At 37.3% G+C, this 22,649-nt stretch overlaps 1 protein-coding gene and 1 long non-coding RNA gene across 9 annotated transcripts; one reads left to right on the top strand and one right to left on the bottom strand.

Moving 5' to 3' along the window:
• The first annotated feature begins 1,379 nt into the window (after window positions 1-1,379).
• On the top strand, window positions 1,380-22,501 carry TRA2B (transformer 2 beta homolog). 8 transcript variants are annotated; one of them, XM_045583764.1, is made up of 11 exons: window positions 1,380-1,605; window positions 7,211-7,482; window positions 8,509-8,575; window positions 12,618-12,751; window positions 13,486-13,648; window positions 15,053-15,241; window positions 16,838-16,953; window positions 18,297-18,380; window positions 19,355-19,414; window positions 20,080-20,153; window positions 21,537-22,501. In XM_045583764.1, exons 3-11 carry the CDS (start codon window positions 8,555-8,557, stop codon window positions 21,545-21,547), a joined length of 852 nt encoding a protein of 283 aa, XP_045439720.1. In that variant the 5' UTR covers window positions 1,380-1,605; window positions 7,211-7,482; window positions 8,509-8,554; the 3' UTR covers window positions 21,548-22,501. The 8 variants fall into 8 exon arrangements, with proteins under 8 accessions (XP_045439720.1, XP_036299990.1, XP_045439721.1 ...); XM_036444097.2 differs by having other exon boundaries at window positions 8,509-8,638; XM_045583765.1 differs by lacking the exon at window positions 7,211-7,482.
• Window positions 10,714-11,365, bottom strand: LOC118722543. Its single transcript, XR_004989037.2, has 2 exons — window positions 10,949-11,365; window positions 10,714-10,890 (listed from the first exon to the last, which is right to left on the bottom strand). It is a non-coding gene; the product is annotated as an uncharacterized LOC118722543 (long non-coding RNA).
• Window positions 22,502-22,649: the final 148 nt, after the last annotated feature.

Below are 22,649 nucleotides of genomic sequence, written 5' to 3'. Positions count from 1 at the left end.
ATTTCCTATCCACATCTCTCTATTAATGACAATTATTGGTTTCTGGCAGCTATGTATACTTCTTTTTCCCATACATACATAATTATGGTAAAGTTTCATTTATAAATGAAAGTAAGAGATTAACACCAATAATTGAAACAATATACTATAATAAAAGTTATGTGAAAGTGGTGTCTCTCAAAATATTTTATTGTACTGTACTCATCTTTTCACTAAAGGAAGCAGTTTAGGGCCTTTTTTTTTTTTTTTTTTTGTGGTAGCATCACTACTCTTGCATTTCGGGGCCACTGTTAAGTAAAATAAAGGTTACTTGACCACAAGCACTGCAACGCTGGGAGGATAGACGGCCTGGAGTGGCTGGATAATGATATGACTCACATCCCAGGCTGGACAGAGACGGGTGATATGAGATTTAATCGTGCCACTCAGAATGGTGCACAGTTAAAACTGCAAGTTGTTCATTTATGGAACTTTCTATTTAACACTTTCACAGTTGACCCAGGTAACTGAAACTATGGAAAGTCGGGTGATGAAATACCTAACCTTCCCTCCTTGGGAAGAAGAAGCAAGGCACAGAGTCCAGGAGACTAAAAGGGGGGAGGGGGGAGGTTTTAATATTGCGCTCCAGAGCGAAGCTCGCTGGTCCGAGGGTGGGCCAGGGACGTTGACGCCGAAAAGCGGCTTAGGTACTTCTCTTATACAACTGTTTAGTGAGGGGAGGGTGGAGGGCATGAGAGGTGTGGAATTCCTGCCTGGGCCAGAGGTCTAGGAAGGCGCCAGCTATCTTTGTCACCATCTACCTTGCAGATGCTTGCATCGGCTATGGGCTTCCCCCCTGCCTCGACCTAACAATTACTAGAGTTGTAGGTGCCTCTAGTGCTTAAAATCCTAGTTTATTAACTTGTTCGTAGATTGTCTGACGTCAGCACATCAGGATCCAGTAGAGTGCTTTGGCATTTAATAGGTGCTTACATGGACGTTTATTTAACAAAGAGAGATCTACAAGCAAAGCTAAATAAATGCAAAATAAAGAACCCAGTACATGGATACCTGCCCAAAAAGAAGACACAAAAATAGAAACGAATAAAGTAGAAAAAAAAAAGAAATGGATAAACAGTGGATATCCCCCCCGCACTCACCCCCCCGCCCCCCCCCCTCCTTCCTCGGCTTATGACGATTTCCCTGGCGGCATCATAGCCAGAGGCTTACTTTCCCGCCTCGCTGGGACATAGGAGAGGGTGGGGCCCGCGCGGAAGGCGGCGCTACGTCATATCCGGTTCGACTGGCGCCTTTGCGGGGAAGGAACCCGGGCGCCGAGGGGCGGGGCCAACAAAGCGCGCGTTTTGAGAGGGGGCGGGGCCTAGCTAAAGACGCTGCGTCACATCCGCGAGACTCAGAGCCCGTGTGGCAGCGGCGCGGAGCGGTCGGGTTCCCGACGGCGTGGAAACTTGCGGGCGCTGACAGGCCGCGGCCGAGCCTCTGTCAAGAAGGCGCAAGAGGTCGGCAGCTTCGGTTGAAGCACATCGAGCCGAGCGGCGGAGGCGGAGGCAGCGGCAGCAGCAGCGAGTCATGAGCGACAGCGGCGAGCAGAACTACGGCGAGCGGGTACGTAGAGGTGCAACAGGGGGGGCGGGCGGCTGTGTGGTCCCAGCTTCTTGCATCTCTTTCCAGGCCCGCCGGCCTCGGACAGGGAGGTGGGGCGATTTTGGCTCCGAAGTCAGGCCGGGAGGAGAGCAGAGGAGAGGAGTCGGATTGAAAAGGCGTTTGTGAATAAGTGTTTTTATTCGTGAAGAAGGCCAGAGAGGCAGGTTTACGTGGCCCCGGACCCGAGTAGGCGGTTTTTTTCTGTTACAAGGGGGGATTAAGATGGCCGCTGCGTCCCCTCGGTGTTGGGGGAGGGGTGCGGGATCTTATTTCGCCGTTGCTCTCCGGCGAGGCCTTGCCGCCGCCATCTTGGGCTGGCGGGCCGGGCGCGCTGCCAGAGGCACAAAATGGCGGCAGAGCCGCGACTCCACGCGGGCCAGCGCCGCGCCTCACAGGCCTACGTGGGTTAGAAAAAGAAAAGAAAGCACGTTCTTTGGGGACTTTCACCCGGTGTTTGGATTAACAAAGGGTCGTCTTATGAAGCAACCCCCTCCTCTCCCGAGGGTGGAACCTTGAGTGTTCTTGGGGCTTCTTTTAGGATGAGGAGAACCCAGCTGAGGCCAACGCAGTTCTCGGCCCGTTAATTGAGGAGATTGCGCGCGGGCTTTGTGGTAGGCCTAAATGGAGCGCTTTTGATACCGAAAGTGCTTTCAAACCAAAACCCGTTATCAGAGTATACCAATAGAAGAGACCACGAGATCTCTTAACGTTTTCTTATTTTTATAGAGTAGGTATTTTTCCATGGGATTGTATACGACAAATTGGCGGGCAACGACGATTTACGGCGCCGTTACTTCCTTTGTTTCGAGACATTCTAATTCTGTGGATCACTTGTACCTGTTCTTTTTGTTTTTGTTTTTTTAAAGTCTCCGCCTCCCAGGTGGAGTTTGGTGCGGGTTGATTAGATTTAGGAATAAAACAGTTCCCAGGTTTTAGACTGCACGTTATAAAGGGTGGCAGGGTGTAGGCTCTAATGACAATGCAAGGCTTGCCAGAGTCTTGCATGTTTGGAGATTAAGGAGAATTTGTTAGAAGAGCGGTAAAAAGCACCATAGAACTTAGTTTTTTAACTTGATAGAAATAAGATAGGTGTTTTTAACAGTCCCCCTTCCTAGTAGAGCCACCTCAAAGTAAGTCTAATTGTCAGGTAAATCTCAGATATCTTAGCCAACGCGTGTAAAAACAGGTTCGAGTGGTTTAAAAATATCTTAGCTCCTGGCGCTTTACTGAATTTACTGTGTAACATTGGAGCAAAATCTGTTTGATTTGGTTTGAATCAGTCAGGTCTCCCTTATATATATTTAGGTGATTGTTTCATAGGGTAAGTGAGTTTGAATTGGGCTCACAAATTGTGAAGATTGTGACTTCTAGTTTCTACTAGTTGAATATACTTTGGAAACCAGTCATTGATATTTCGACTGGAAGGCAAACGATAATTTTTAGTGGTCAGTGTTAAAACAATTACTGGGCACTTTTGCATTGTTTAGGGACTACAATATGACAGGTTTCTGACTAGCTTAGTTGAATATTCCTGGAAGAGTTACTTGATCGTGACCTTGAGGGGATGAAAATTTGCCTAAAAGAAAATAAGTATGTTTTACACAAGAGAAACCAGTTGTGGTTAGGTCCAGGTTTGAGACAACTGAAGAGGTGTCATCAATTAGAATTTTTTTGAATCGGGCATATTTTCTTCTGTACATCCTAGTGTTTTCCATAATGCTATTACATAGAATAGGTATTCACTAAGTTATTATGAAAAGAGAAAGATATAAAATAACTTTAAGTTACATATTAGAAGGAAAAAAATTTCTTAGGAGTCATGATTTTTCCTGGAAGACATTTCTAAACTTGAAGTTGTGGGATACTTCCATTTTATTTGATTTGGTGTTTTGTATGTTTGCTTTCCAATTGGTGGTTTGAACCTGGGGTTGTTAGAATAGACCCAAAACATGTGTTTGGACTCCAACGAATGTTTGGCAAACCATAAAGGTCGGTGGAACAGTTAAATTACCATAAAAAGGGCTGGGAGGGTAGAACAGTCAGGTCTGATTAGCGAAAAAGTTGCTTTCGGGGCAGTAATCTTGGACGTGCCTGCATCCTCTTTGTGGAGCCTGAAAAATTACTTTTCATTTCACTCTAGGCTCTCAAACATTCCAAACTGACCATGTAAATAAAATCGCTCATAAAATCTCAGTTCTGCTGTAATCTCACCCTTCCTTTATATAATCTAATACACTCTCACAAATCTCAAAGTAACACCTGAATTTTTTTGCCCCTAATCCTTTAGACATTGGAAGTTGTTCCTCTTCTAAATAGAAATGTGTGTATATGCAGTAATAAAGTATCCTCTTAAAACTGATTTAGTATGCCTTCCCTTGTCTTGTTTTAAATGTGTATGTTGAGTATGTTCTTGAATATTTGTGGTTCATGTCACATTTTTATGGCAGAATTTATCTTTTACCTTTACCTGGGATTTTTGTGTTAAAGTTGATTACAAGAAATGTGTCTCTAATTAGAGTTGAGGTCCCTTATCTGGCCAAACTTATGCAAAAGTAAATAAAAAACTTTTATGGTCTCCAAATTAAAGTATCCTCCAGAATTTCCAAAACTTGCCTGCAAACTATTTTTATCTTAATAGACATATTTGCAATATAGGTACTTTATCTTCAGTCTTAACTTTCCTTAGACATGAATAGTGTCTGGATACCATCACATCAAGCTGCCCTTCAGATTCTGCATTGTTTTCTGTTTATAATTCTTTGTGTATTCTTTGCTTTTAGCCCCAAATTCTAACTTTTATAATTAAAACATCTCAATCTAATTCTTTTCTAGAAAATTGTAGCCATTGCACCAACTTCCTTTAATTAAGGATTGAATTTATGGCGTGAGAGGAAATAGTTTGTTTCATAGTGAGTGGTTAGATATGAGTCTCTTGAAGAAACCAGGTTAGCTAAAAATATTTAAATAAAGTAGATGGTGTCTGAAACTAGAAAGTGACATTGTGAAACTGAAATTCCAAGTGATAAGGTAAGTAATATTGGTTTGGGGGGGTGGATAAGAATTTTGATGGTGAGAGATAAATGGAATTCCACTTGTACATCCAATTCCCATTTATAGCTAATAAAACCCCAAATCTAAGTGATTAATATTTTTATAGTTGATATTTTTGCCAAGAGTATGGAACTACCATTGTCTATCTTTTGCACCTTAGCACTGTGTCATTTGTTGATCTGTTTCTATACATAAGTTGTGTTATCTCACATTGTATAGTGATGGGGAATTTAAGTGTTTTACCAAGGTTAGTTTGGGGTGGTATGAGCCACATTAAATTAGGTAGTATTTTATTGTCAGTTTTGTTTTCAAGTTGCAAGCCAGAAAAGTTCTTCACTACAGCAAATTAGTCTTTAAGTTACCCTAAACCTTTACTTTGAATTGGGTTTGGGGAGTTATTTTCAGATTGTTACTTTCATCAACATGGATGGTCTATGTGATTGAGGTGAGGTCTGTCTTTTGCATTGGTTTTTGTGCTTAGGTATTAGATGAAGAATAGGTAGTCTTCTGAAAGTCAAAAACATACTTAAACTTGCTTTTGCTGGAAAGTATTGAATGTTTTATTAATGTAAATTTTAGAGTGCAGTTATTGCAAGAGATCTCTCAAAAGCATGGGCTGAAAACTGGAGGTATGTCAGATAGTGGGGGTTTTTTGTGTTTGTTTTGTGTGTGTTTTTTGTTTTGTTTTCTCTTCCAGAGTATATTCTCAGTTTGAGTGTTTTTCTATCTACCCAATCTTCTGGTAGAGTGGCTGCAAAAAAAAAAAAAAAAGATTAAATAGTCCTTATAGTGATACAAGAAATTACCATAATGGCAAGATTGATTTGCTCCCTCCCAATTTTTAAAATATTAACCTTGGAACCAGCCTAATGAGTTTGCACGTTTTTAATGTTACATGAATTCCACTTTTGTAATCTAGAATCGTTTTAATGGGAAAATTGTTGACAGGATGGGACAAGTTTCTGCTTATTTCTAAGTAGGCTCTCTTCACCAAGTAATTAACTCAATAATTGGTCTTAATGGTTTTATAAAGTGGCCACTTGGTAGCTAAGTTGAAATAAACCTCTTATTTACATTATTTAGTTCAAATACAAAAAAGGAAAGGTTGGGAAGGAGTAATAGCAGGAAGATGTCCATATTTAAAAGTTGTGATATCTAGAGCTTCGGCCTCCATTCCTGTACCTTCTGCATCCAAGTCCTGTGTCTGTACATACTCTTTAGAGGAGCCCTAGGAGGAAACCTGCTTGGGCATTCTGATTCCACGATTACATTTGTGCTGCTAGCAAACAGTTCCCATTACATTTTAGTGATGGATACTAAAAACAAAAAAAAACAAAAAAAAAAAGCTAATTACTGTGACTCCCTTAAATAAAAACCTATTTAAAAATTTTCCTGGGTTAAGTAAACAATAATTGACTTTTTAAAACGATATTGAAATTAGGCTTACTTAGAAAAGACAGCACTTCCACAAATAACCATGATGGTCTTTATGCCCAGATAGATATAAAGACTTTTTTTTTTTTTTTTTAGAAAGCTTTATTTTTCCTAGAAAGAAAATAAAATTAGGAGAGGAAATTGACAGTGAAACAGACATAAGATGAAATGCAGGAAAACGAGTGTTTTATGAGGACAGTATTTTGTTTAAGGTGTTGAACAGGCACTAGTTAATATATTGATGTTAAATATTTTTAGTAACTTGAAGAGGTGAGCTATACTTTCTCCCATATTGCCACCTTTAAAAAAGTAAAAATTCTCCTTTGAACTGCAGAAGATTTTGATATTTGTTCATTGAGGGGGGTAGTTTACAACAGTTTGAAAATACCATTGTTGCACTCTAATTTGTTCTGCTTTCCTTCATAGCTACTTGAATGTAGTAGTTGGCTGACGTGGTTTTAGTTCTAAATTTAGTAATTGGACTATTCAGAATATAAAAAATTTCTAGAGCAGTTTTCTAGGAGTAGGTTGAACACTTAAATATAGTCTAAATTTTTCATGTTCCATTACATTGTCTTTCTATAAAGCTCTACGGTACAAAAATGTGTGACATTAAATACATTTTCTTGACCTTATAAGGCAAGTCACAATTTGTAAACCTCCTACCCTGAGCCCTGTTATGGTACAAAATGAATTGTTCATGCTTTCCTTTCTTGCACTTTTGTATTTACGTGTCACTTTTTGACTGGAGTTGTGCTTTTGACACTTAACATATTTTGTATTGATGGATAAAATAAGAAGTGTGAAATACAGTTCTTAAAATGTTAGATGAACAGTAAATGTTCAGTAGCGCACTTCACATTCAACTTAAGCATGACAAATGAGATTGATTACCATATATATTTTAGAACCAGCAGGAGACTAAGACTATAGTTTCAGGTTTTTGAGCTGCATATTCTAGGTGTTTTTAATTATTTTTTAAATCCAAAACAAGGGATTTTTTTTTTTCTAGTTTCAGTTTTGGCACTGGATTTTATCCTGGAGTTTAAAATATTCTTCATCCTGTTCTTTTTCTATTAAGGTTAATGTTGAAGAAGGAAAATGCGGAAGTCGTCATTTGACAAGTTTTATAAATGAGTATTTGAAGCTCAGGAATAAGTGAAGCTGAAATTTGAAAAAATTAAAGAATGCATGCTAATTATCAGACCAGAAGTCCCACTTGTAGAATATTGAGCAATTTATGTGAAGTGGGGAAGATGAAAGAAGTCAGAATTTGAAACGGAAGAATGAAGAAAAGAAATAAAAATGAAGTTAAGATAAGAAGTAATCTGGAATCAGAAAGCACTACGCTAAGTAATTACTAGTCTGTTTATGTGTCCCTGTATATTTTGCTATACATGCATGCATTATTTGTTTAATAGAAGAAAATATATACAGGGTAAAGAAGTGCCTTCCAGGGGGAACGTTTAAATTAGGTAATTCTAATTTTAATTTAACTTCTTAGTCAAATTATATTGAAATGCGACTTTAAAAAAATAATCTTTTGTAGTCAAATACCAGGCAGGAATGAGCTTTCCAGCATGGGTAACAGTTGGCTTCATGTTGTTTTCTCTAGGTTTCTTTTTCGTCTTTCTAACTGCTGCTTTTAGGGACATGAATAAGTACTTCCAGAGTTGGAACTGGTGGTCTGTGCCACCCCCCTGGACTTTTACCATGCACTGATCCCTATCTTAGTACTAAGCAAATATACAGGGTGGGGCAAAAGTGGGTTTACAGTTTTGAGTATGCAAAAAATTTGTATTTTCCCCCCCATAGGAACAGCTGTAAACCCACTTCCCCCTTCCCTCATATAATAGGATGTTGTCATAATTTCCCTAAAGAATGTCAGGAGAGTGATTATAGAACCAAGCCCTCAAAATCCAAGCAAAGCATTGACCAGGATACATTTTGGCATTTATGAAAACATAAATTTGTTTACAGATGGCAATAGTGGAAAGCTATGACCACTTTAGGTCCTAACTTTTAAGGTGCATGTATGCTAAATTCACATGGATGATTCTTAATTCTTTTCTGTTTAATGCTTATTCCAGCTGAATGACAAGGGTTACTGCTAAAAATACTGTGGCTTCCCTTAGAATAAGGTGGGTCTCACATAAAAGTGAACAGGATATCTAACTCAAAATGGCAATAGCAGGTGCTTCATTCCAAAATCAGCTTTATTTCTTTTTCTCATTTCCTGCTAATTAACACTTAGCTATTATAATGATGTAAGAGGTATGGGTTTATAAAGTAGCTTTCTTCTGGTTCTCCATTCCCACCACTTATGGGAGAATAAGTCTAAAAGTTCTGTCATTTTCCTTTCTGTATGTTTTGTTGTAGCTGAATAGAAGAGTCAGATGATTGTAATGATGTTGCCTTTATTTGGATGGAACAAGTACACATCAAAGTAATACTCAATGATAGCCAACCAACAGCTGTCTTCTATTTCTACCCTATTGGAGAAGCCAAGGTTATCTATCACTTCTTTCTGACGTGAAAACCCAAAAAACAACTTTTCCTCTCACCTGAAACTTATATAACTATTGACCAATCTTACCGCAGTAAATTGAATTACAACTTTAAAAAACAAAAAACTTTCCTCAAGAGTTGTTGGATCTATTGCTCATGGAAAAGGTGGCTTAAGTTGCATTTCTAAAGGGATCCAATTTTCTGAAGCTTTAGGGCCTATCATCAATGGCTTTTTTTAAAATAGTATTTCTATTTCTATATCTTGCAAGGAGAAAATTATTTCCACTTATAGGAGACAGTTTGCAGCATTTGCCTTGTCCCATTACTTACTGCTTTGTAAAGAAAAAAAATCCACCTACAATCTAATATTAAATTCATAACGTAACTTTGCATACTGAATTACTTACAAATAGGCAGAGAGTTGAGGTAAAAGTGATGTGAATGGATATTTCTATTCAAGACCCTGGACACTTAATAGGAGACTAAAAGGTTCTAGAGGTCCAAAAGAGAAAAAACTTAATTAGTCCTGGGGGAAGGGGAAAGAAGACAATTGGGTTTGATTAAATTGCCCAAGGTAGATAAAGTGCAAAAATAAACATATTGATGTTATACTATATCACCCATTAAGGTATTTTGTTTACCCTTGGGGGTTAAGGGACAGGCCTCTTGTCTTGGGCAGTAAAGGGTGCAGATGAAGCAGAGATAAAGTTCCAGGAAGATGCCTTTGTCCAGAAAAAAAAAACAGGTAGGATGCATAACACTTCTGAAGTTGGCTAAGTCAGTGAGACTTAACTAGCATCATAAACATGTTTGGGGCTTTTAAGAAATGAAGATACCCAACTCTAGAATAGCTAAAATCTGCTCTAGATAGGCGACTTGTATTTTTAAATGTATCTAGGTCTACAAGAGCCAGTTTTAAATCTAGTTACTGCATCCAGTCTTTTAAATAATACAGGAGAAACCTAGCAATTGGATGGCTGTTCCCACTTCTGTCACCTTGCAAAGGTTTTCTTAGCTACCGCCTTCTCCCAATAGGAAGATGAGAATAAGGTGTTTTATTGTAAGGCTGACTTTTTTTCCCTGGTGTTTCCTGTAAGTTGTATGTTACTATGTGACATCCACTTCAGAACTGAATTCTTCAAGACGTTTCCAGGGAATTTTTGTCTTTGTTTTAAGTACGTTCATCTTAGTTCATGATTCTTCTTGAAGTACAGAGATCCAGAGTAGTGCTTCTTTTGGTAGGATTTAATGTTGACACCTATTGTTTGTCAGTTGAGAGTAGACTAAATTTTCCTTGTGTGGAGGGTTTTCCCAGCTGGTTTTACACATTTGCCTGTGGATTAAGGTTTAAAGTTAACTATATGCTTTTATATTTGGCTAATAATTTAATTTTAGATCTCATTTCTTCTAGACAGGCTACATTTCCTTGCATGTATTTCCAAAACCAGCTAATGGCCAACATAACTATAAAAAGGTTTAACTTTTTAAAGGATATTCTTGGTGAGAACAGTTGGTGCAGGCATTGTTTAGATGTTAACCAAGTATCAGTATAGAAAGGGAAATTTTTGCATTCTGGTGTTTCCTCCTTTCCTGGTTAAAGAAATAACTGCCCACAAAATATATATGCCAGGTAGTTTCAGAGGCTGCGTGAATTCTTGATCTGTTAGAATTTCATGGCTCGGGAGGTCTCAATATGGCTTAGAAGCTTTTTAAAGAAAGGGAATCTTTTTTTTTTAATATATTTTATTGATTTTTTTACAGAGAGGAAGAGAGAGGGACAGAGAGTTAGAAACATGGATGACAGAGAAACATTGATAGCTGCCTCCTGCAAACCCCCTACTGGGGATGTGCCAGCAACCAAGGTACATGCCCTTGACCGGAATCGAACCTGGGACCCTTCAGTCCGCAAGCCAATGTTCTATCCACTGAGCCAAACCGGTTTTGACAGAAAGGGAATCTTGACCCTTTCTATTCAGTCCCTATGCTGACTGGTTTCAATTAACTGTAACTTTGTTGGTAATCTTTTTAGCTCCTATTGTGAAGCACCCATATTCTGCTCCCTTCCAGAGCAAGTTGTCTTTGGTTTCCATTAAAGGTTATAATTGTTCCATGATATAATCATTGTGGTAATGGAGTAAACAAATGCTTTAGTAACTTTTGGGTCATTACTACTATATCTTCTCTTCTAGATTAGATTTTGCCTGTGGTAGAATCTAAGCCCCCATTTTTGGAAATTACTTTGTCCAAAAGTACCTTCTTTCTTTTTCCTTTTCTTTCCTTTCCTTTCCTTTTCTTTTCTTTTCTTTCGTACCATCTATTTCTTTGACTTTATTATCACTCCTGGAGGGAAGGAGTAGAAAATTTCACATATGGTATCACATCACACCATGTTTTATGATGACTTCAAAATGTTGGGAAGGTTTCTAAAGTTGTTGTGGCCTAGAAACCAGAACTTATTTTACAGGCTGAGTTACCTCTTTTCCCTATTCTAATCTTCAGTTTTAATGTCTCATCGTTGTATATAAATTTTTTTCTCTGGGTTTCATAGTAAGGATCCTCCAAATTTTCTCTATTGTGCTGTAAGTCTAGAACATAAAATGTTTGAGGCTGTAATTTAAAAATAGTCCTGTTCTATTTTTTCAAGAACAGCCAGGATATTCTAAAGGTCTACCACATAGGGAGGTCCCTAACTTTTATCCAGCAGCTTTAATATCTATTCTTCCCTTTACAATAATTTTGGTTCTTTTTTAATCTGGCCATTTTTATTCTATCTTGGGTGGAAAAACTTACTGAATTTTACTTATGCCTTTTAATTTGCCTAACATTTGGTAACTTGAAATAAAGGTTGTCTTGTTTGATGATGCCTTGGCTATCAGTAGTGTAAGTGTGGATGTTCTCTTTACCCAGATTTCTGTTTCTTCATCAGACAGAATGTTTCTCTGATTCCATTATTACTTAAATATGTATGCCTTTTCTGCTGATTAGTTGACCATTAGTAAACTGCTGGTTATCTTATTCATTCCATTGTTAGTTTTGTTCTGAGAGAGATTTTCCTTTTTGTGCCACTTACCTACTGGCTAATCCCAGTTTTGATTGGGAAAGCTATGGGTATGTAGTACATCTAAGACTTTGGTTTTACATATAATTCTATATTCCCTTTCTAAGCCTAGATTAGAAGTTCCTAATTTAATACCCTGGTTTTAGTAGGTACATTAGATAGCTTTTCTAACTTTTCATTTGCCCTGGCTCATCTCCCTTTGACTGAGGAAGCAATAGTTCTCTGGCACCCTCTTTACTCTTAACCTTTGCACAATTCACTACCTTTCTGCTGTAGCTCCATCTGGTTTCTTTTGTTTCTGGGTCTTCCAATGCCTCCTACCATGATTAGATGGAACAGGGTCTTAACTGTCTTGTGTCCTTCAAGCTGGTCCTTGCTTTCCACTAGGCTTCTACATTTCTCTAGGACTTGAAAAAGGTTGTCCTTCTCTCCTTTCCCACTGAATAACAATTTGAAAAGTTATGGTCTTAATAAAAAATCAAAAGCATTTTAAAAGTAAGTTTCATGAATTTCATAGGGTTTTGTTTTTATTGATGGTAACTTGACTGAAATAGGTATAATGGATAGAAGTCATAGTTATTATTAATAAGATTGTTTCTCACCCTAATCTTTATGGAATAACATGCCCTAAACACAGTCCTTGAACAGTCACTCAGCTGCTTGGCTCTGACACCTCCCCCTCTTTCTGAAGAAAGTGGATCAGTTAACTTATCCCTGCTCCAAAAAGGTGGAACTTCAAGTTAATCAGCTTATGTCAATTGGAGCAATGCAACTGTTATACTGGGTATATTCAATTCCTGCCCTTATATTTTCTGACCTTGGAAGGGGATTGCTTTCCCTCACCATTTATTTCACAGCAGCTTATTTGTTTTTAAAGTTGCCCAGAAAGTATACAAATTAAACTTCTGACATCTACGTGTAGGAATCCCGTTCTGCTTCCAGAAGTGGAAGTGCTCATGGATCTGGGAAATCTGCAAGGCATACCCCTGCAAGGTCTCGCTCCAAGGAAGATTCCAGACGTTCCAGATCAAAGTCCAGGTCCCGATCTGAATCTAGGTAAGAAAGACTTGCTCTTAGCTTTGAAATTGGTGTGAACTTTAATAGAGAGGATTGGATTAGATTATTTGTTGGCCTGTGTAATAGTTAGTAGAAATGAAGTTAATCATAAGTTCTAGAAGACCGAAGACTGTTTAATCGTTAAAAGCCTGGGCTTTAGAGTTAGGCTTCAAATCTGTTCTCTTTTTTTTCTGGTTTGGGCAGATTAACCTTTTTCCACCTTAGCTTCCTGATATAAAGGCAAGTTAGTAATAGTACCAGTTCATGTTGGTCAAAAGTATGCCATACATCCTGGTTTGACCAGGAAAGCCCCATTATAAGCCTGTTATGAAGCATCATTAAGCCCCCCCACCCCCCAATACCTTTTCTCTCTTAAAATGTGTCAATCCTGATTTAGATGACTATTCATAGCATCACTCTGTCTAGTTAAAAACAACTGGTCGCTTTTAAAACACAACAGAGGAAACTACTATGATGGTGATTTTATCTTACGTGAATGGTGGGAATAATGGAAGAAGCAGAAAAAATAGGGTGGTATTCTAAGAAGGAGACAGATTAATGGAAACATGCAGACAGTATGAATGCATGTTTCCTGATTTTCAAAAAGTAATTGAATGTCTTCGCTTTTAATTTTTTAATAAGAAAGGTTGGAAGAGAACTAGTGGTTTTGGGACTCTAACAGTTGCATTGACTATTGGTACAAAAAAAAGGTATCAATCGCCTTTGTTTTGCAGGTCTAGATCCAGAAGGAGTTCTCGAAGGCATTATACAAGATCACGATCTCGGTCTCGCTCCCATAGACGATCCCGTAGCAGGTCTTACAGTCGAGATTATCGGAGGCGACATAGCCACAGTCATTCTCCCATGTCTACTCGCAGGCGTCATGTCGGGAATCGGGTATGATAAAAAATACTCTGTTTTTGAAGCAATAGACTTAACACCACTTAATTTAATAGTCCTATCTCTTTTTGAAGTTAGAACTAATTTTTACAGTGGAGCATTAACAGAGTTACTTTTTGAGGCTTTCTAGTGTTTTGTAATCTCTTTTTAAAAGATATCTCCCAGCCTGGCCAGATAATTTAATTGATTTGAGTGACTTCCTGATATGCCAAGGTAGTGAGTTCAATCAACCCAATCAGGACAAATAAGAATCAACTAATGAATATATGCATAAAGTGGATCAACAAATCTGTTCCCCTCCCCCACCGCTGCCGCCTTTTAAAAAATAAAAGGTGTCTCCCATGTAAGGTCTACATTTGGACTATCATTCATATTTAAGTTAGAGCATTATCACATTGGTAATTCAGTCCATCAAATAAAATCTCCATGTGCATTACTGTTATTATATTAGTACATTAAATCATATAGCATCTATGTAGAGTGTGTGTTTGAGAGTGGAATGGAATTTAGAGTAAATAAATGAAAACTTGGGGTAATTTATTATGGCAACAGGAATGTTAAGATGTGATTCACTTTTCTTTATTATAATTGTAAGCAAGCTGTTTAATGTCTTAACAGTTTAGTGCACATCTTTGGAGAGGGATAGAGATAGAAATGTGGATGAGAGGGGCATTGATTGGCTGCCTCTTGCGTGCCCCCTACTGGGGATCGAGCTTATAACCCAAGCATGTACCCTGACTGGGTACCTCTTGGTTCCTGGGTCGACCCTCAACCACAAAAGCTAGGCTATGTGAATATTTCTTAAATTCCTAGAAAGTGAATCACTCAAAATTGCCCTCCTATCTCCCCCCAAAGAGTTAGTTTTTTAATAGTATGTAACCTTTACTCCTTCTACTTAATTCTAAGATTAAAATTGCTCCTGTTGTAATCCTTTCTGACCATGTGTTTGTTTGTTTTAGCTAATCCTCATCTGGGGATACCTTTTCCATTGATTTTTGTTTTGTTTCTTTGTTTTATAGAGAGGGTGGAAGGGAGGGGGAGAGACAGAGGGAGAAAAACATCGATGTGAGAGAGACACATCCACTGGTTGCCTCCCGCACACGCCTCGACCGGTGCCGGTGATCAAGCCTGCAACGGAGGTACGTGCCCTTGACCGGAATCTTAACGGTCTGTGGGTCGATGCTCTTACCACTGAGCCAAACTGGCCAGTGTCTTTCTGCCCATTCTTAAACATGCTTGCAGCACTTGCTGTAACACATTCATTTTTAAAGTGTTTATTTAGTCTGTTTGTCTACTTTTATTCATAGTGACACTTTTGGCTAATGTGTCTATAGTGTTCCCTGTTTATTTGACTTATGGCAAAGTTTTTAAAAAGCTTAAAATCTACTTTTCTATTTTTAGGCAAATCCTGATCCCAACTGTTGTCTTGGAGTATTTGGATTGAGCTTGTACACTACAGAAAGAGATCTAAGAGAAGTATTTTCTAAATATGGCCCCATTGCCGATGTGTCTATCGTATATGACCAGCAATCTAGACGTTCAAGAGGATTTGCCTTTGTATACTTTGAAAATGTAGATGATGCCAAGGAAGTAAGTAAAAGCCTGCCTGTACATTGTAAACTAGCATCCCTATTATAAACTACCAAGTATTTGAGGAAGGACAACTTTTGTTTTAATATTGTGAATAGGAAATGCAATCTTCTGGGAATAGATTGAAGTCAGTAATACTTTGAACTTTTTCAACCTTTTATTATGGAAAAAAATTAAATACATACAGAATAATTAAAAAGTATGACAGTGCAATTGGTTATATTATACCCCACTTCATTATACTTTGCTTCTGGCCTGCTATACCTCCAACTCAGTCACCCAACACCACCACCACATTATTTTGAAGTAAATCCTGAGGGCAGCACTTCATACATGACTGGTTCCAGATAATGATATACATACTAAGTGTAGTTATCTAAAATATAAGGAGGCTAATACTCTTTAGAATATTTTATCAGTGTTTACATTGAGGCATTTTCTATGATGAACAACATTTAAAATGGATAACTAACTCAATAAAAAGGAACTGCTTTCATATTGAAATGTTGGCTTCAGTCAGAACAATGAAAGTTAAAAATTAGTATGTTGACTAAAAGTGAACATTTACTTAGTGAATATGGGACATAATTAATCAGGTCAATATTAAGATTGGGAGTTCAGCTCTAAGTAAAATTACATAGTTATTTATGAAAACTATACTTATTTTTTAAAACCATTCTGCTAAAGCAAGAATGGAAAGTAAAATGCAAGTAATTAGGATAGACTACAATTTAAGATATTTAAAGGGACTTCTTAAGATTTCATTGTGCTTCATTTTAGTCATGCATGACCAAAGATATAAATAGGGTTTTTCCCATGGTTACTAGAAGCATAGGCCTTGTTTCCCTGATTTTCTATTACAGTACCACAGCTTTCTGAATAGCATTAGTAGTATTTTGTATCTGAATCAGTAGTGCTAGAAACTATCTTCTGAGGGCTTAAACTTTCAACAACGAAAACAGCATAATTGGAATTGGAAATTTAAATCTACTTTGAAGTTTCATTGCTGTATAATCTAGATGAAGGAGCTATATGTAGCTGTCTTCATTCAGCTTTTTGCTTCCATAGCAGGGATCCATCGACTTTTCTGCTAAAAATAACTAAATATTTGAGGCCTTATGAGCCATTAGGGGAATACCAGCCACAACTTTTCAGTGCTGTCATTGTAATACAAAAGCAGCAATAGACAATCTGTAAGTTAATGGCTGGGACTTAAAACCTTTGTGGCCATTGAAATTTGAATTTTGTATACACTTAAGAAATCTTACTCCCAACTATTTCAAATTATACCTAATGGTTTGTTGAATATGTATTGCTTTAGAGCTAGAAGCACTGTTAAGTTTGTTGTTAAATTACTTCAATTACCTGATTTAAATTGACCTTTGTGGCTTTTTTGATAAAATTTTCTCCTGAGTTTCATGACTAACTTTTAAAAATTTAATAGAAGAAACAACCTAAAGTTGTGGGCCATGATGTTTTAATCAATATTGAAATAAAAAATGCATCTAGCTGAAACATCCCGTCAGACTTTATTTTTAACTACTGTCCAGGATGTATATACTAACATGTATGTACGTATGTATATGTTTATTTTAGGCAAAAGAGCGTGCCAATGGAATGGAACTTGATGGACGTAGAATCAGAGTTGATTTCTCTATAACAAAAAGACCACATACCCCAACACCAGGAATTTATATGGGAAGACCTACCTAGTAAGTTTATTTTCAAGATAGAAATTTTATTGATGATTTAATGTATTCACTTCCTCTATTTGCTACAGGGAAATCTTTGGCATTTCATCTGATCTTTCCATAGTATAAATAATTTTTACTTTTTTTCTTAACTAAAGTTATATTTGGTAATATATATTCTGTGGAAACATTCTGATTGTGACACAGAATCTGATTGACACCATTACATAGATCCCATTCCACTTTATCATAAAGAAGTGCCATATATTCAGTTTTGCTTGGGTAATTAAATGTTTCTGGTTTGGATTATTTTCCCCAGAATGGAAACTTAACCATTATAGTTAAAATCAAGTTTGTGTAAATCATACTCGAGTGTATTCTTTAGTTATTTTGTTTCCTTAAGCAGAGTGGAAAGCATGATAGTTATTATTCGTTATTCTTATCAGGGTGTGTATTAACAGCTCTAATTTGGAGTCTTTTTTTTTTTTTTTTTTTTTTTTTTTTTTTTTTTTTACTTAAATATAAATCTCTTAGATAAGGCAGAGAATTGTACCATAATTGCCATGTTGTAATAGGCTGAACTTCCAGTCTCAAAACCGTGTTCTCCATATGATTTTATTTTTCTTGTTTGAAAATGTGGAATTGACAAATTGGCTCAAGTTGAAAGTATGTTAGGGTGTATGTGCCCCCTTCCTCCCTTTTTTTAAGAACACATTTCTTTTTAATTTATTGATTTTCCACAGAGGAAGGGAGAGGGATAGAGAGCTAGAAACGTCGATGAGAGAGAAACATCAACCAGCTGCCTCCTGCACACACCCTACTGAGGATGTGCCCGCAACCATGTACATGCCCCTGACCGGAATCAAACCTGGGACCTTTTAGTCTGCAGACCGACGCTCTATCCACTGAGCCAAACCAGCTTCGGCCGTTTCTTTATTATTATTATTTCAGAGGCAGGAAGAGAGAAAGATAGAAATATCAATGAGAGAATTGATATTTCTATCTCCCTTTCTCTCTAAAATCAATAAAAAATACATTTTAAAATATATATATTTATGTACATTTTTATGTTTATCCACTAGGTGAGAATTTAAAGGAGAGTAATACTCATTTCCCAGTTAACTCATTAATAGGCCTATGAATTTTTTTCTCAGAAGAAGATAGAGATTATACTTGAAGCAATTTCCCAATCATGTCCTTTAGTTTGGCTGTGTAGGTTGTGTTAACCTTAAGAAACCAAATGGTCATGGCATTCCTCTGCTGCTGTTAATAAATATCTAAACAGTTTTTAACAGCAAAAAGTCATGTCTAGAAAGATTGGGAAGGCTACTTGATATTTTATAAAGATTTAATACTCTTCACAGTGGCAGCTCTCGCCGTCGTGATTACTACGACAGAGGATATGATCGAGGCTATGACGATCGGGACTACTATAGCAGATCATACAGGTAAGTGAACCATAATGTGAGTTTTAAGTTGCCAAAGATATGATCTGAATCTCAGTTGCAACTGAGAAAGTTTATGTAAAAAGTTATAGAGGTGGTTGAAGGACCCTTGGGGCTTAGGAGAGAAAAAAGCAGAGGTAACATGCCTGGGGAGAAGGGGGGAAAATGGAAAGGTTGGGGGGGTGCAGGTTCCCTAGAAGGGAGAATGCGCCTCAGTTGCAACTTAAAGCAGCAGTATGTCTTTTGTCGCCTTTAATAAAAGCATTACTTTTTATGCCAAGATATCGAGAGCTAGTTTTTAAACCAGATTTTTAGGTTTTGTCTCTTTAATCAGTATACTTTGAGCATGGCGGAAACAATTACAGGCTATCTTTTAGTTTTTCCTGTTTTTTGTTTTAGTACTGTTTTTAAAGCAAAATAAGCTGTGCTTTGAAAGTTAACACTTTATAAAGCAGGGTTGGGAGGTGTTGTTCATCTAATGAATCATGCACTAAGTTTGGAAGAGTCCATGGAAGTACATAAGAAAAATAGTATTAGTTTGTTCATTACCAAACTTCAAATTTTTATGGAGTTGGTAAGGTTATGCTTTCTTTAAAAACAAAAAACTATTTGATAATGTTTTATGAAATTGACAATTGTTGATGTCCTAATATCTGTGGAAGTGAGACCATAGGGTGCTTCTGGCGTTGTCCAGCATCTTATTTTGGACAACATTTTATTTATTTAGAGTGTTTTTGCATTAAATGGCACTTGAGGAATTGCTTAATGGAAATGAGGGTTTAAAGTGGTAGATTTGATATTTATTTTAATTAATTTGAGCATTTACTTATATTCCTTGTTGTAATAATAGTTGTTTTAGCCAGAGCTCTGTGCCATTTTATAAAAAGAGTGGCAAAAGTAGCTCTTAAATGTTTTACTTCATGAATTGAAAATTCTTTCAAAAACTCATAAAAATTAATGAATTTCTGCCTTTACAGAGGAGGTGGTGGAGGTGGAGGAGGATGGAGAGCTGCTCAAGACAGGGATCAGATTTACAGGTATGCCAGGAGAAGGGTTATAAGTGGAAAGGGTTCACATGAAGACTCTGTTACTAGTCTTTTGGTAGTTAAATTATGAGGCATTGCTCAAGATTGGATTGCATGAAGTTCAAAAATGTTGTAACTGACCCCAAGTGATGTGGCCATGGCTTTGTGCATTTGTAGAAATTGGTTAAGCTTTTACTCAGTGGTATCATTTTTGTACTTGAATAAAGTAATGATGGTATACGGTCATTGATTAGGACCCATAATATTTTTAGTATCTATTCCTGAAAGCTATTCTCTTTTGCTACATTTTGTTGTTGTTGTTGGCTGTTGAACACTTAAGTCAGTCTTAACAAATTGAAATCTCTTTGATAAAACTAGTGAAATTTATTTTGGTTGTAGATCATGAGGGTGTGCTTAGAATTAGTGGGAAAGACTTTTTCTCATTTTATTTAGAATTTAAAATTGGTTAGTACATTATCAATGGATGAAACAGCAAGGAGTATTTGACTTCTGGTGGTAGTGGGTGATCAAACCTTGAAATCCCATGACTAATACAAAGTTTTTGAAGGTTGATGGTAATCTTCTAGTTTCAGAAACTGATACAGGGACTGCATAATTATGTCTTTCATCTAATTGTGATCTCTGGAATCTTAAATGGTTTTGATAATTGTTTACAGAAGGCGGTCACCTTCTCCTTACTATAGTCGTGGAGGATATAGATCACGTTCCAGATCTCGATCATATTCACCTCGTAAGTTTTTTACTTGATATTATTTAGTTTAAATATTGTAATAATATGGCTAGCCCTACTTAATTTGCTAAACCATAACAGAGTAACTCTTTTGCAGAAGGGGTTTGTTCAAGTAATGTTTTATATATATATTAAAGTAGTATTTACTTGTTTGTTTATTACAGAGGAAGGGAGAGGGATAGAGATAGAGAGTTAGAAACATCAATGAGAGAGAAACACCGATCAGCTGCCTCCTGCACATTCCCTACTGGGGATGTTCTTGCAACCAAGGTACAAATTGAACCTGTGATCTTTCAGTCTGCAGGTCAATGCTCTATCCACGGAGACAAACCAGTTAGGGCCAGTAGTTTTATTATATACTAGAGGACCAACACAAAATTTGTGCAAGAGTAGACCTTTCTTCCCCTGGCTTCTGGCTCTGGCTTCTCTCTGGTACCCAGGACCTGGGCTTCCCTTGCAGCCCTGGCTTTGTCTGGAAGGACATCTATTATTACTGCTACTATAGATTAGAGGCCCGGTGCACAAAAATCATGCAAAGAGGTTGGGGGGTTCCCTCAGCCTGGCTTACCCCCTCTTTAATCAGGGAGGGTTCAAGCCTAAATTGGCAGTCAGATATCCCTCTCACAATCTAGGACTACTGGCTCCTAACCACTCGCCTGCCTGCCAGCCTGATCACCCCTAACACCTTTGCCTCGGCCCTTGCCACTGGCTTTGTCCACAGGATGTCTTAGTCTAATTAGCATATTACCCTTTTATTAGTATAGGTAATCCTGCAAACTTGATAAGGTTCCAGATGGTAGGAAAATAACCCTAAAATTAAAAGAATAAATAAAGCCCTAGCTGATTTGCCTTGGTGGATAGAGCATTGGCCTGTGGGCTGAAGGGTCCTGGGTTTGATTCCGGTCAAGGGCACAGCACCACATGCACAGGTTGCAGTCTTAGTCCCCAGTAGGGGGCATACAGGAAGCAGGTTATCAATGATTCACCATTGATGTGCCTATTTCTCCTTTTCCCTTCCTCTCTGAAATCAATAGGAAATACATTTATTTAAATAAAGGAATGTGGGTAGATAGTGTCACCATTTTTAGCACAAGTGCTTATAATTTTTGCACAGCTTGGGAATAACTGTGGCTTAACCTTAGCTCGGGTTGATAATTCCCAATTGTTGCACATTGATTCTTATTTCTAGAATGACTCTTGTGTGAGAATCTCCCTGTATTTTCTTCTTTTTTTCCTCTTTTTTTTTTTATCTTCCTGTATTTTTATGGAAGAGAATCTGGTACATAGGAATCTCTGAATGACAGATCATTCTAAAATTTTAAGTAAAATATTCTTGCTAATCAGTTCTCAGTATTAATGCCCCCTCTCTCTCTCCAATTCCAGGTCGCTATTAAAGCATGAAATGGAAGGCTTTCTGAAATCTACCTTAGAGTTTGGATATTGTTTGTGGACAATATTTTTTATTGTCTCCTGTTTAAAAAGTGAACAGTGCCTAGTGAAGTTAGGTGACTTTTACACCTTTTATGATGACTACTTTTGGTGGAGTTGAAATGCTGTTCTCATTCTGCATATGTGTAGTTCGGTGCTTTGTTCCAAGTTAAGTGTTTTCAGAAAAGTATGTTTTGCATGTATTTTTTTACAGTCTAAATTTTGACTGCTGAGAAGTTTTTATTGTACAAAACTTCATTTAAAGGGTTTTTCTACTGAATCCAGGGTGTATTCTGAAGATGGAAGCCTGTGTGTAAAATGCTACCAAATGGCAAAAGCAACAATAAAGTTTGATTTTTACTTTTCTTTCTAACATCAGTGCTTAGCAGAATTGTTCAGACTAGGTTGTCAATAGTAAATCTGAAGACAAAAATGTTCATTTTCCTTTAGTCATTGGAACATACCATAGCTAATATACCTGCAACTAAATATTAAAAATTATGCTCTGTAACTCAATACTGCTAATAGTAGAACTAATGATCTTTCAATACAGCAAATGCTTAATGCTTATATTAATGTGAATTTGTCAGCCTTTATGTAATCTGTATTATATAGCAGGTAAAGAGTGGCACAGTATACAGCTTTAAAAGGTTATTTCTCAACGATGGTATTTCAACTGGTTATCAGCAAGTGACAATACATTCCACCACAAATGTACTCTTGTTCTAGCTTTTAGACTACATGAAAGAAACTGGGTGCTTCAGAATTTGGAGAAAGAAACACTACTGTGTTGTGGATGAACTGAAGACTGCCTGTTCATTTTTTAAATATTATTTCAGGTCCTTTGCATACCAGAGGAGGCCCAATTTCACTCAAATGTTTTGAGAACTGTGTTAAATAAATGCAAATGAAAAGTAAAATGCTGGTACAGTTTAGTTTACAAAGATTTTACTTTAACCTAAGGAGTACTTAACCAATGATCCTCTCTACTTGGGGGTTGGCATTGTATTAAATAACTAGTCTTCACCCTTATCCTGAGGGTGCCTGAAATGCGTGTTCTCAGAATTG

Source organism: Pipistrellus kuhlii, unplaced genomic scaffold, assembly GCF_014108245.1.
Source record: "Pipistrellus kuhlii isolate mPipKuh1 unplaced genomic scaffold, mPipKuh1.p scaffold_m20_p_2, whole genome shotgun sequence".
NCBI classification, from domain to species: domain Eukaryota; kingdom Metazoa; phylum Chordata; class Mammalia; order Chiroptera; family Vespertilionidae; genus Pipistrellus; species Pipistrellus kuhlii.
The sequence above is the reverse complement of the archived record's forward strand: the minus strand, read 5'-3'. Positions and strand labels throughout refer to the sequence as shown.

Coding starts and splice junctions, on each gene's coding strand:
- TRA2B (XM_036444098.2), top strand. CDS start 8,555: ATGGAACAAGTACACATCAAAGTAATACTCAATGATAGCCAACCAACA. Junction 16,954..18,296: donor TATATGGGAAGACCTACCTA/GTAAGTTTATTT, acceptor TACTCTTCACAG/TGGCAGCTCTCGCCGTCGTG. Junction 18,381..19,354: donor TACTATAGCAGATCATACAG/GTAAGTGAACCA, acceptor CTGCCTTTACAG/AGGAGGTGGTGGAGGTGGAG.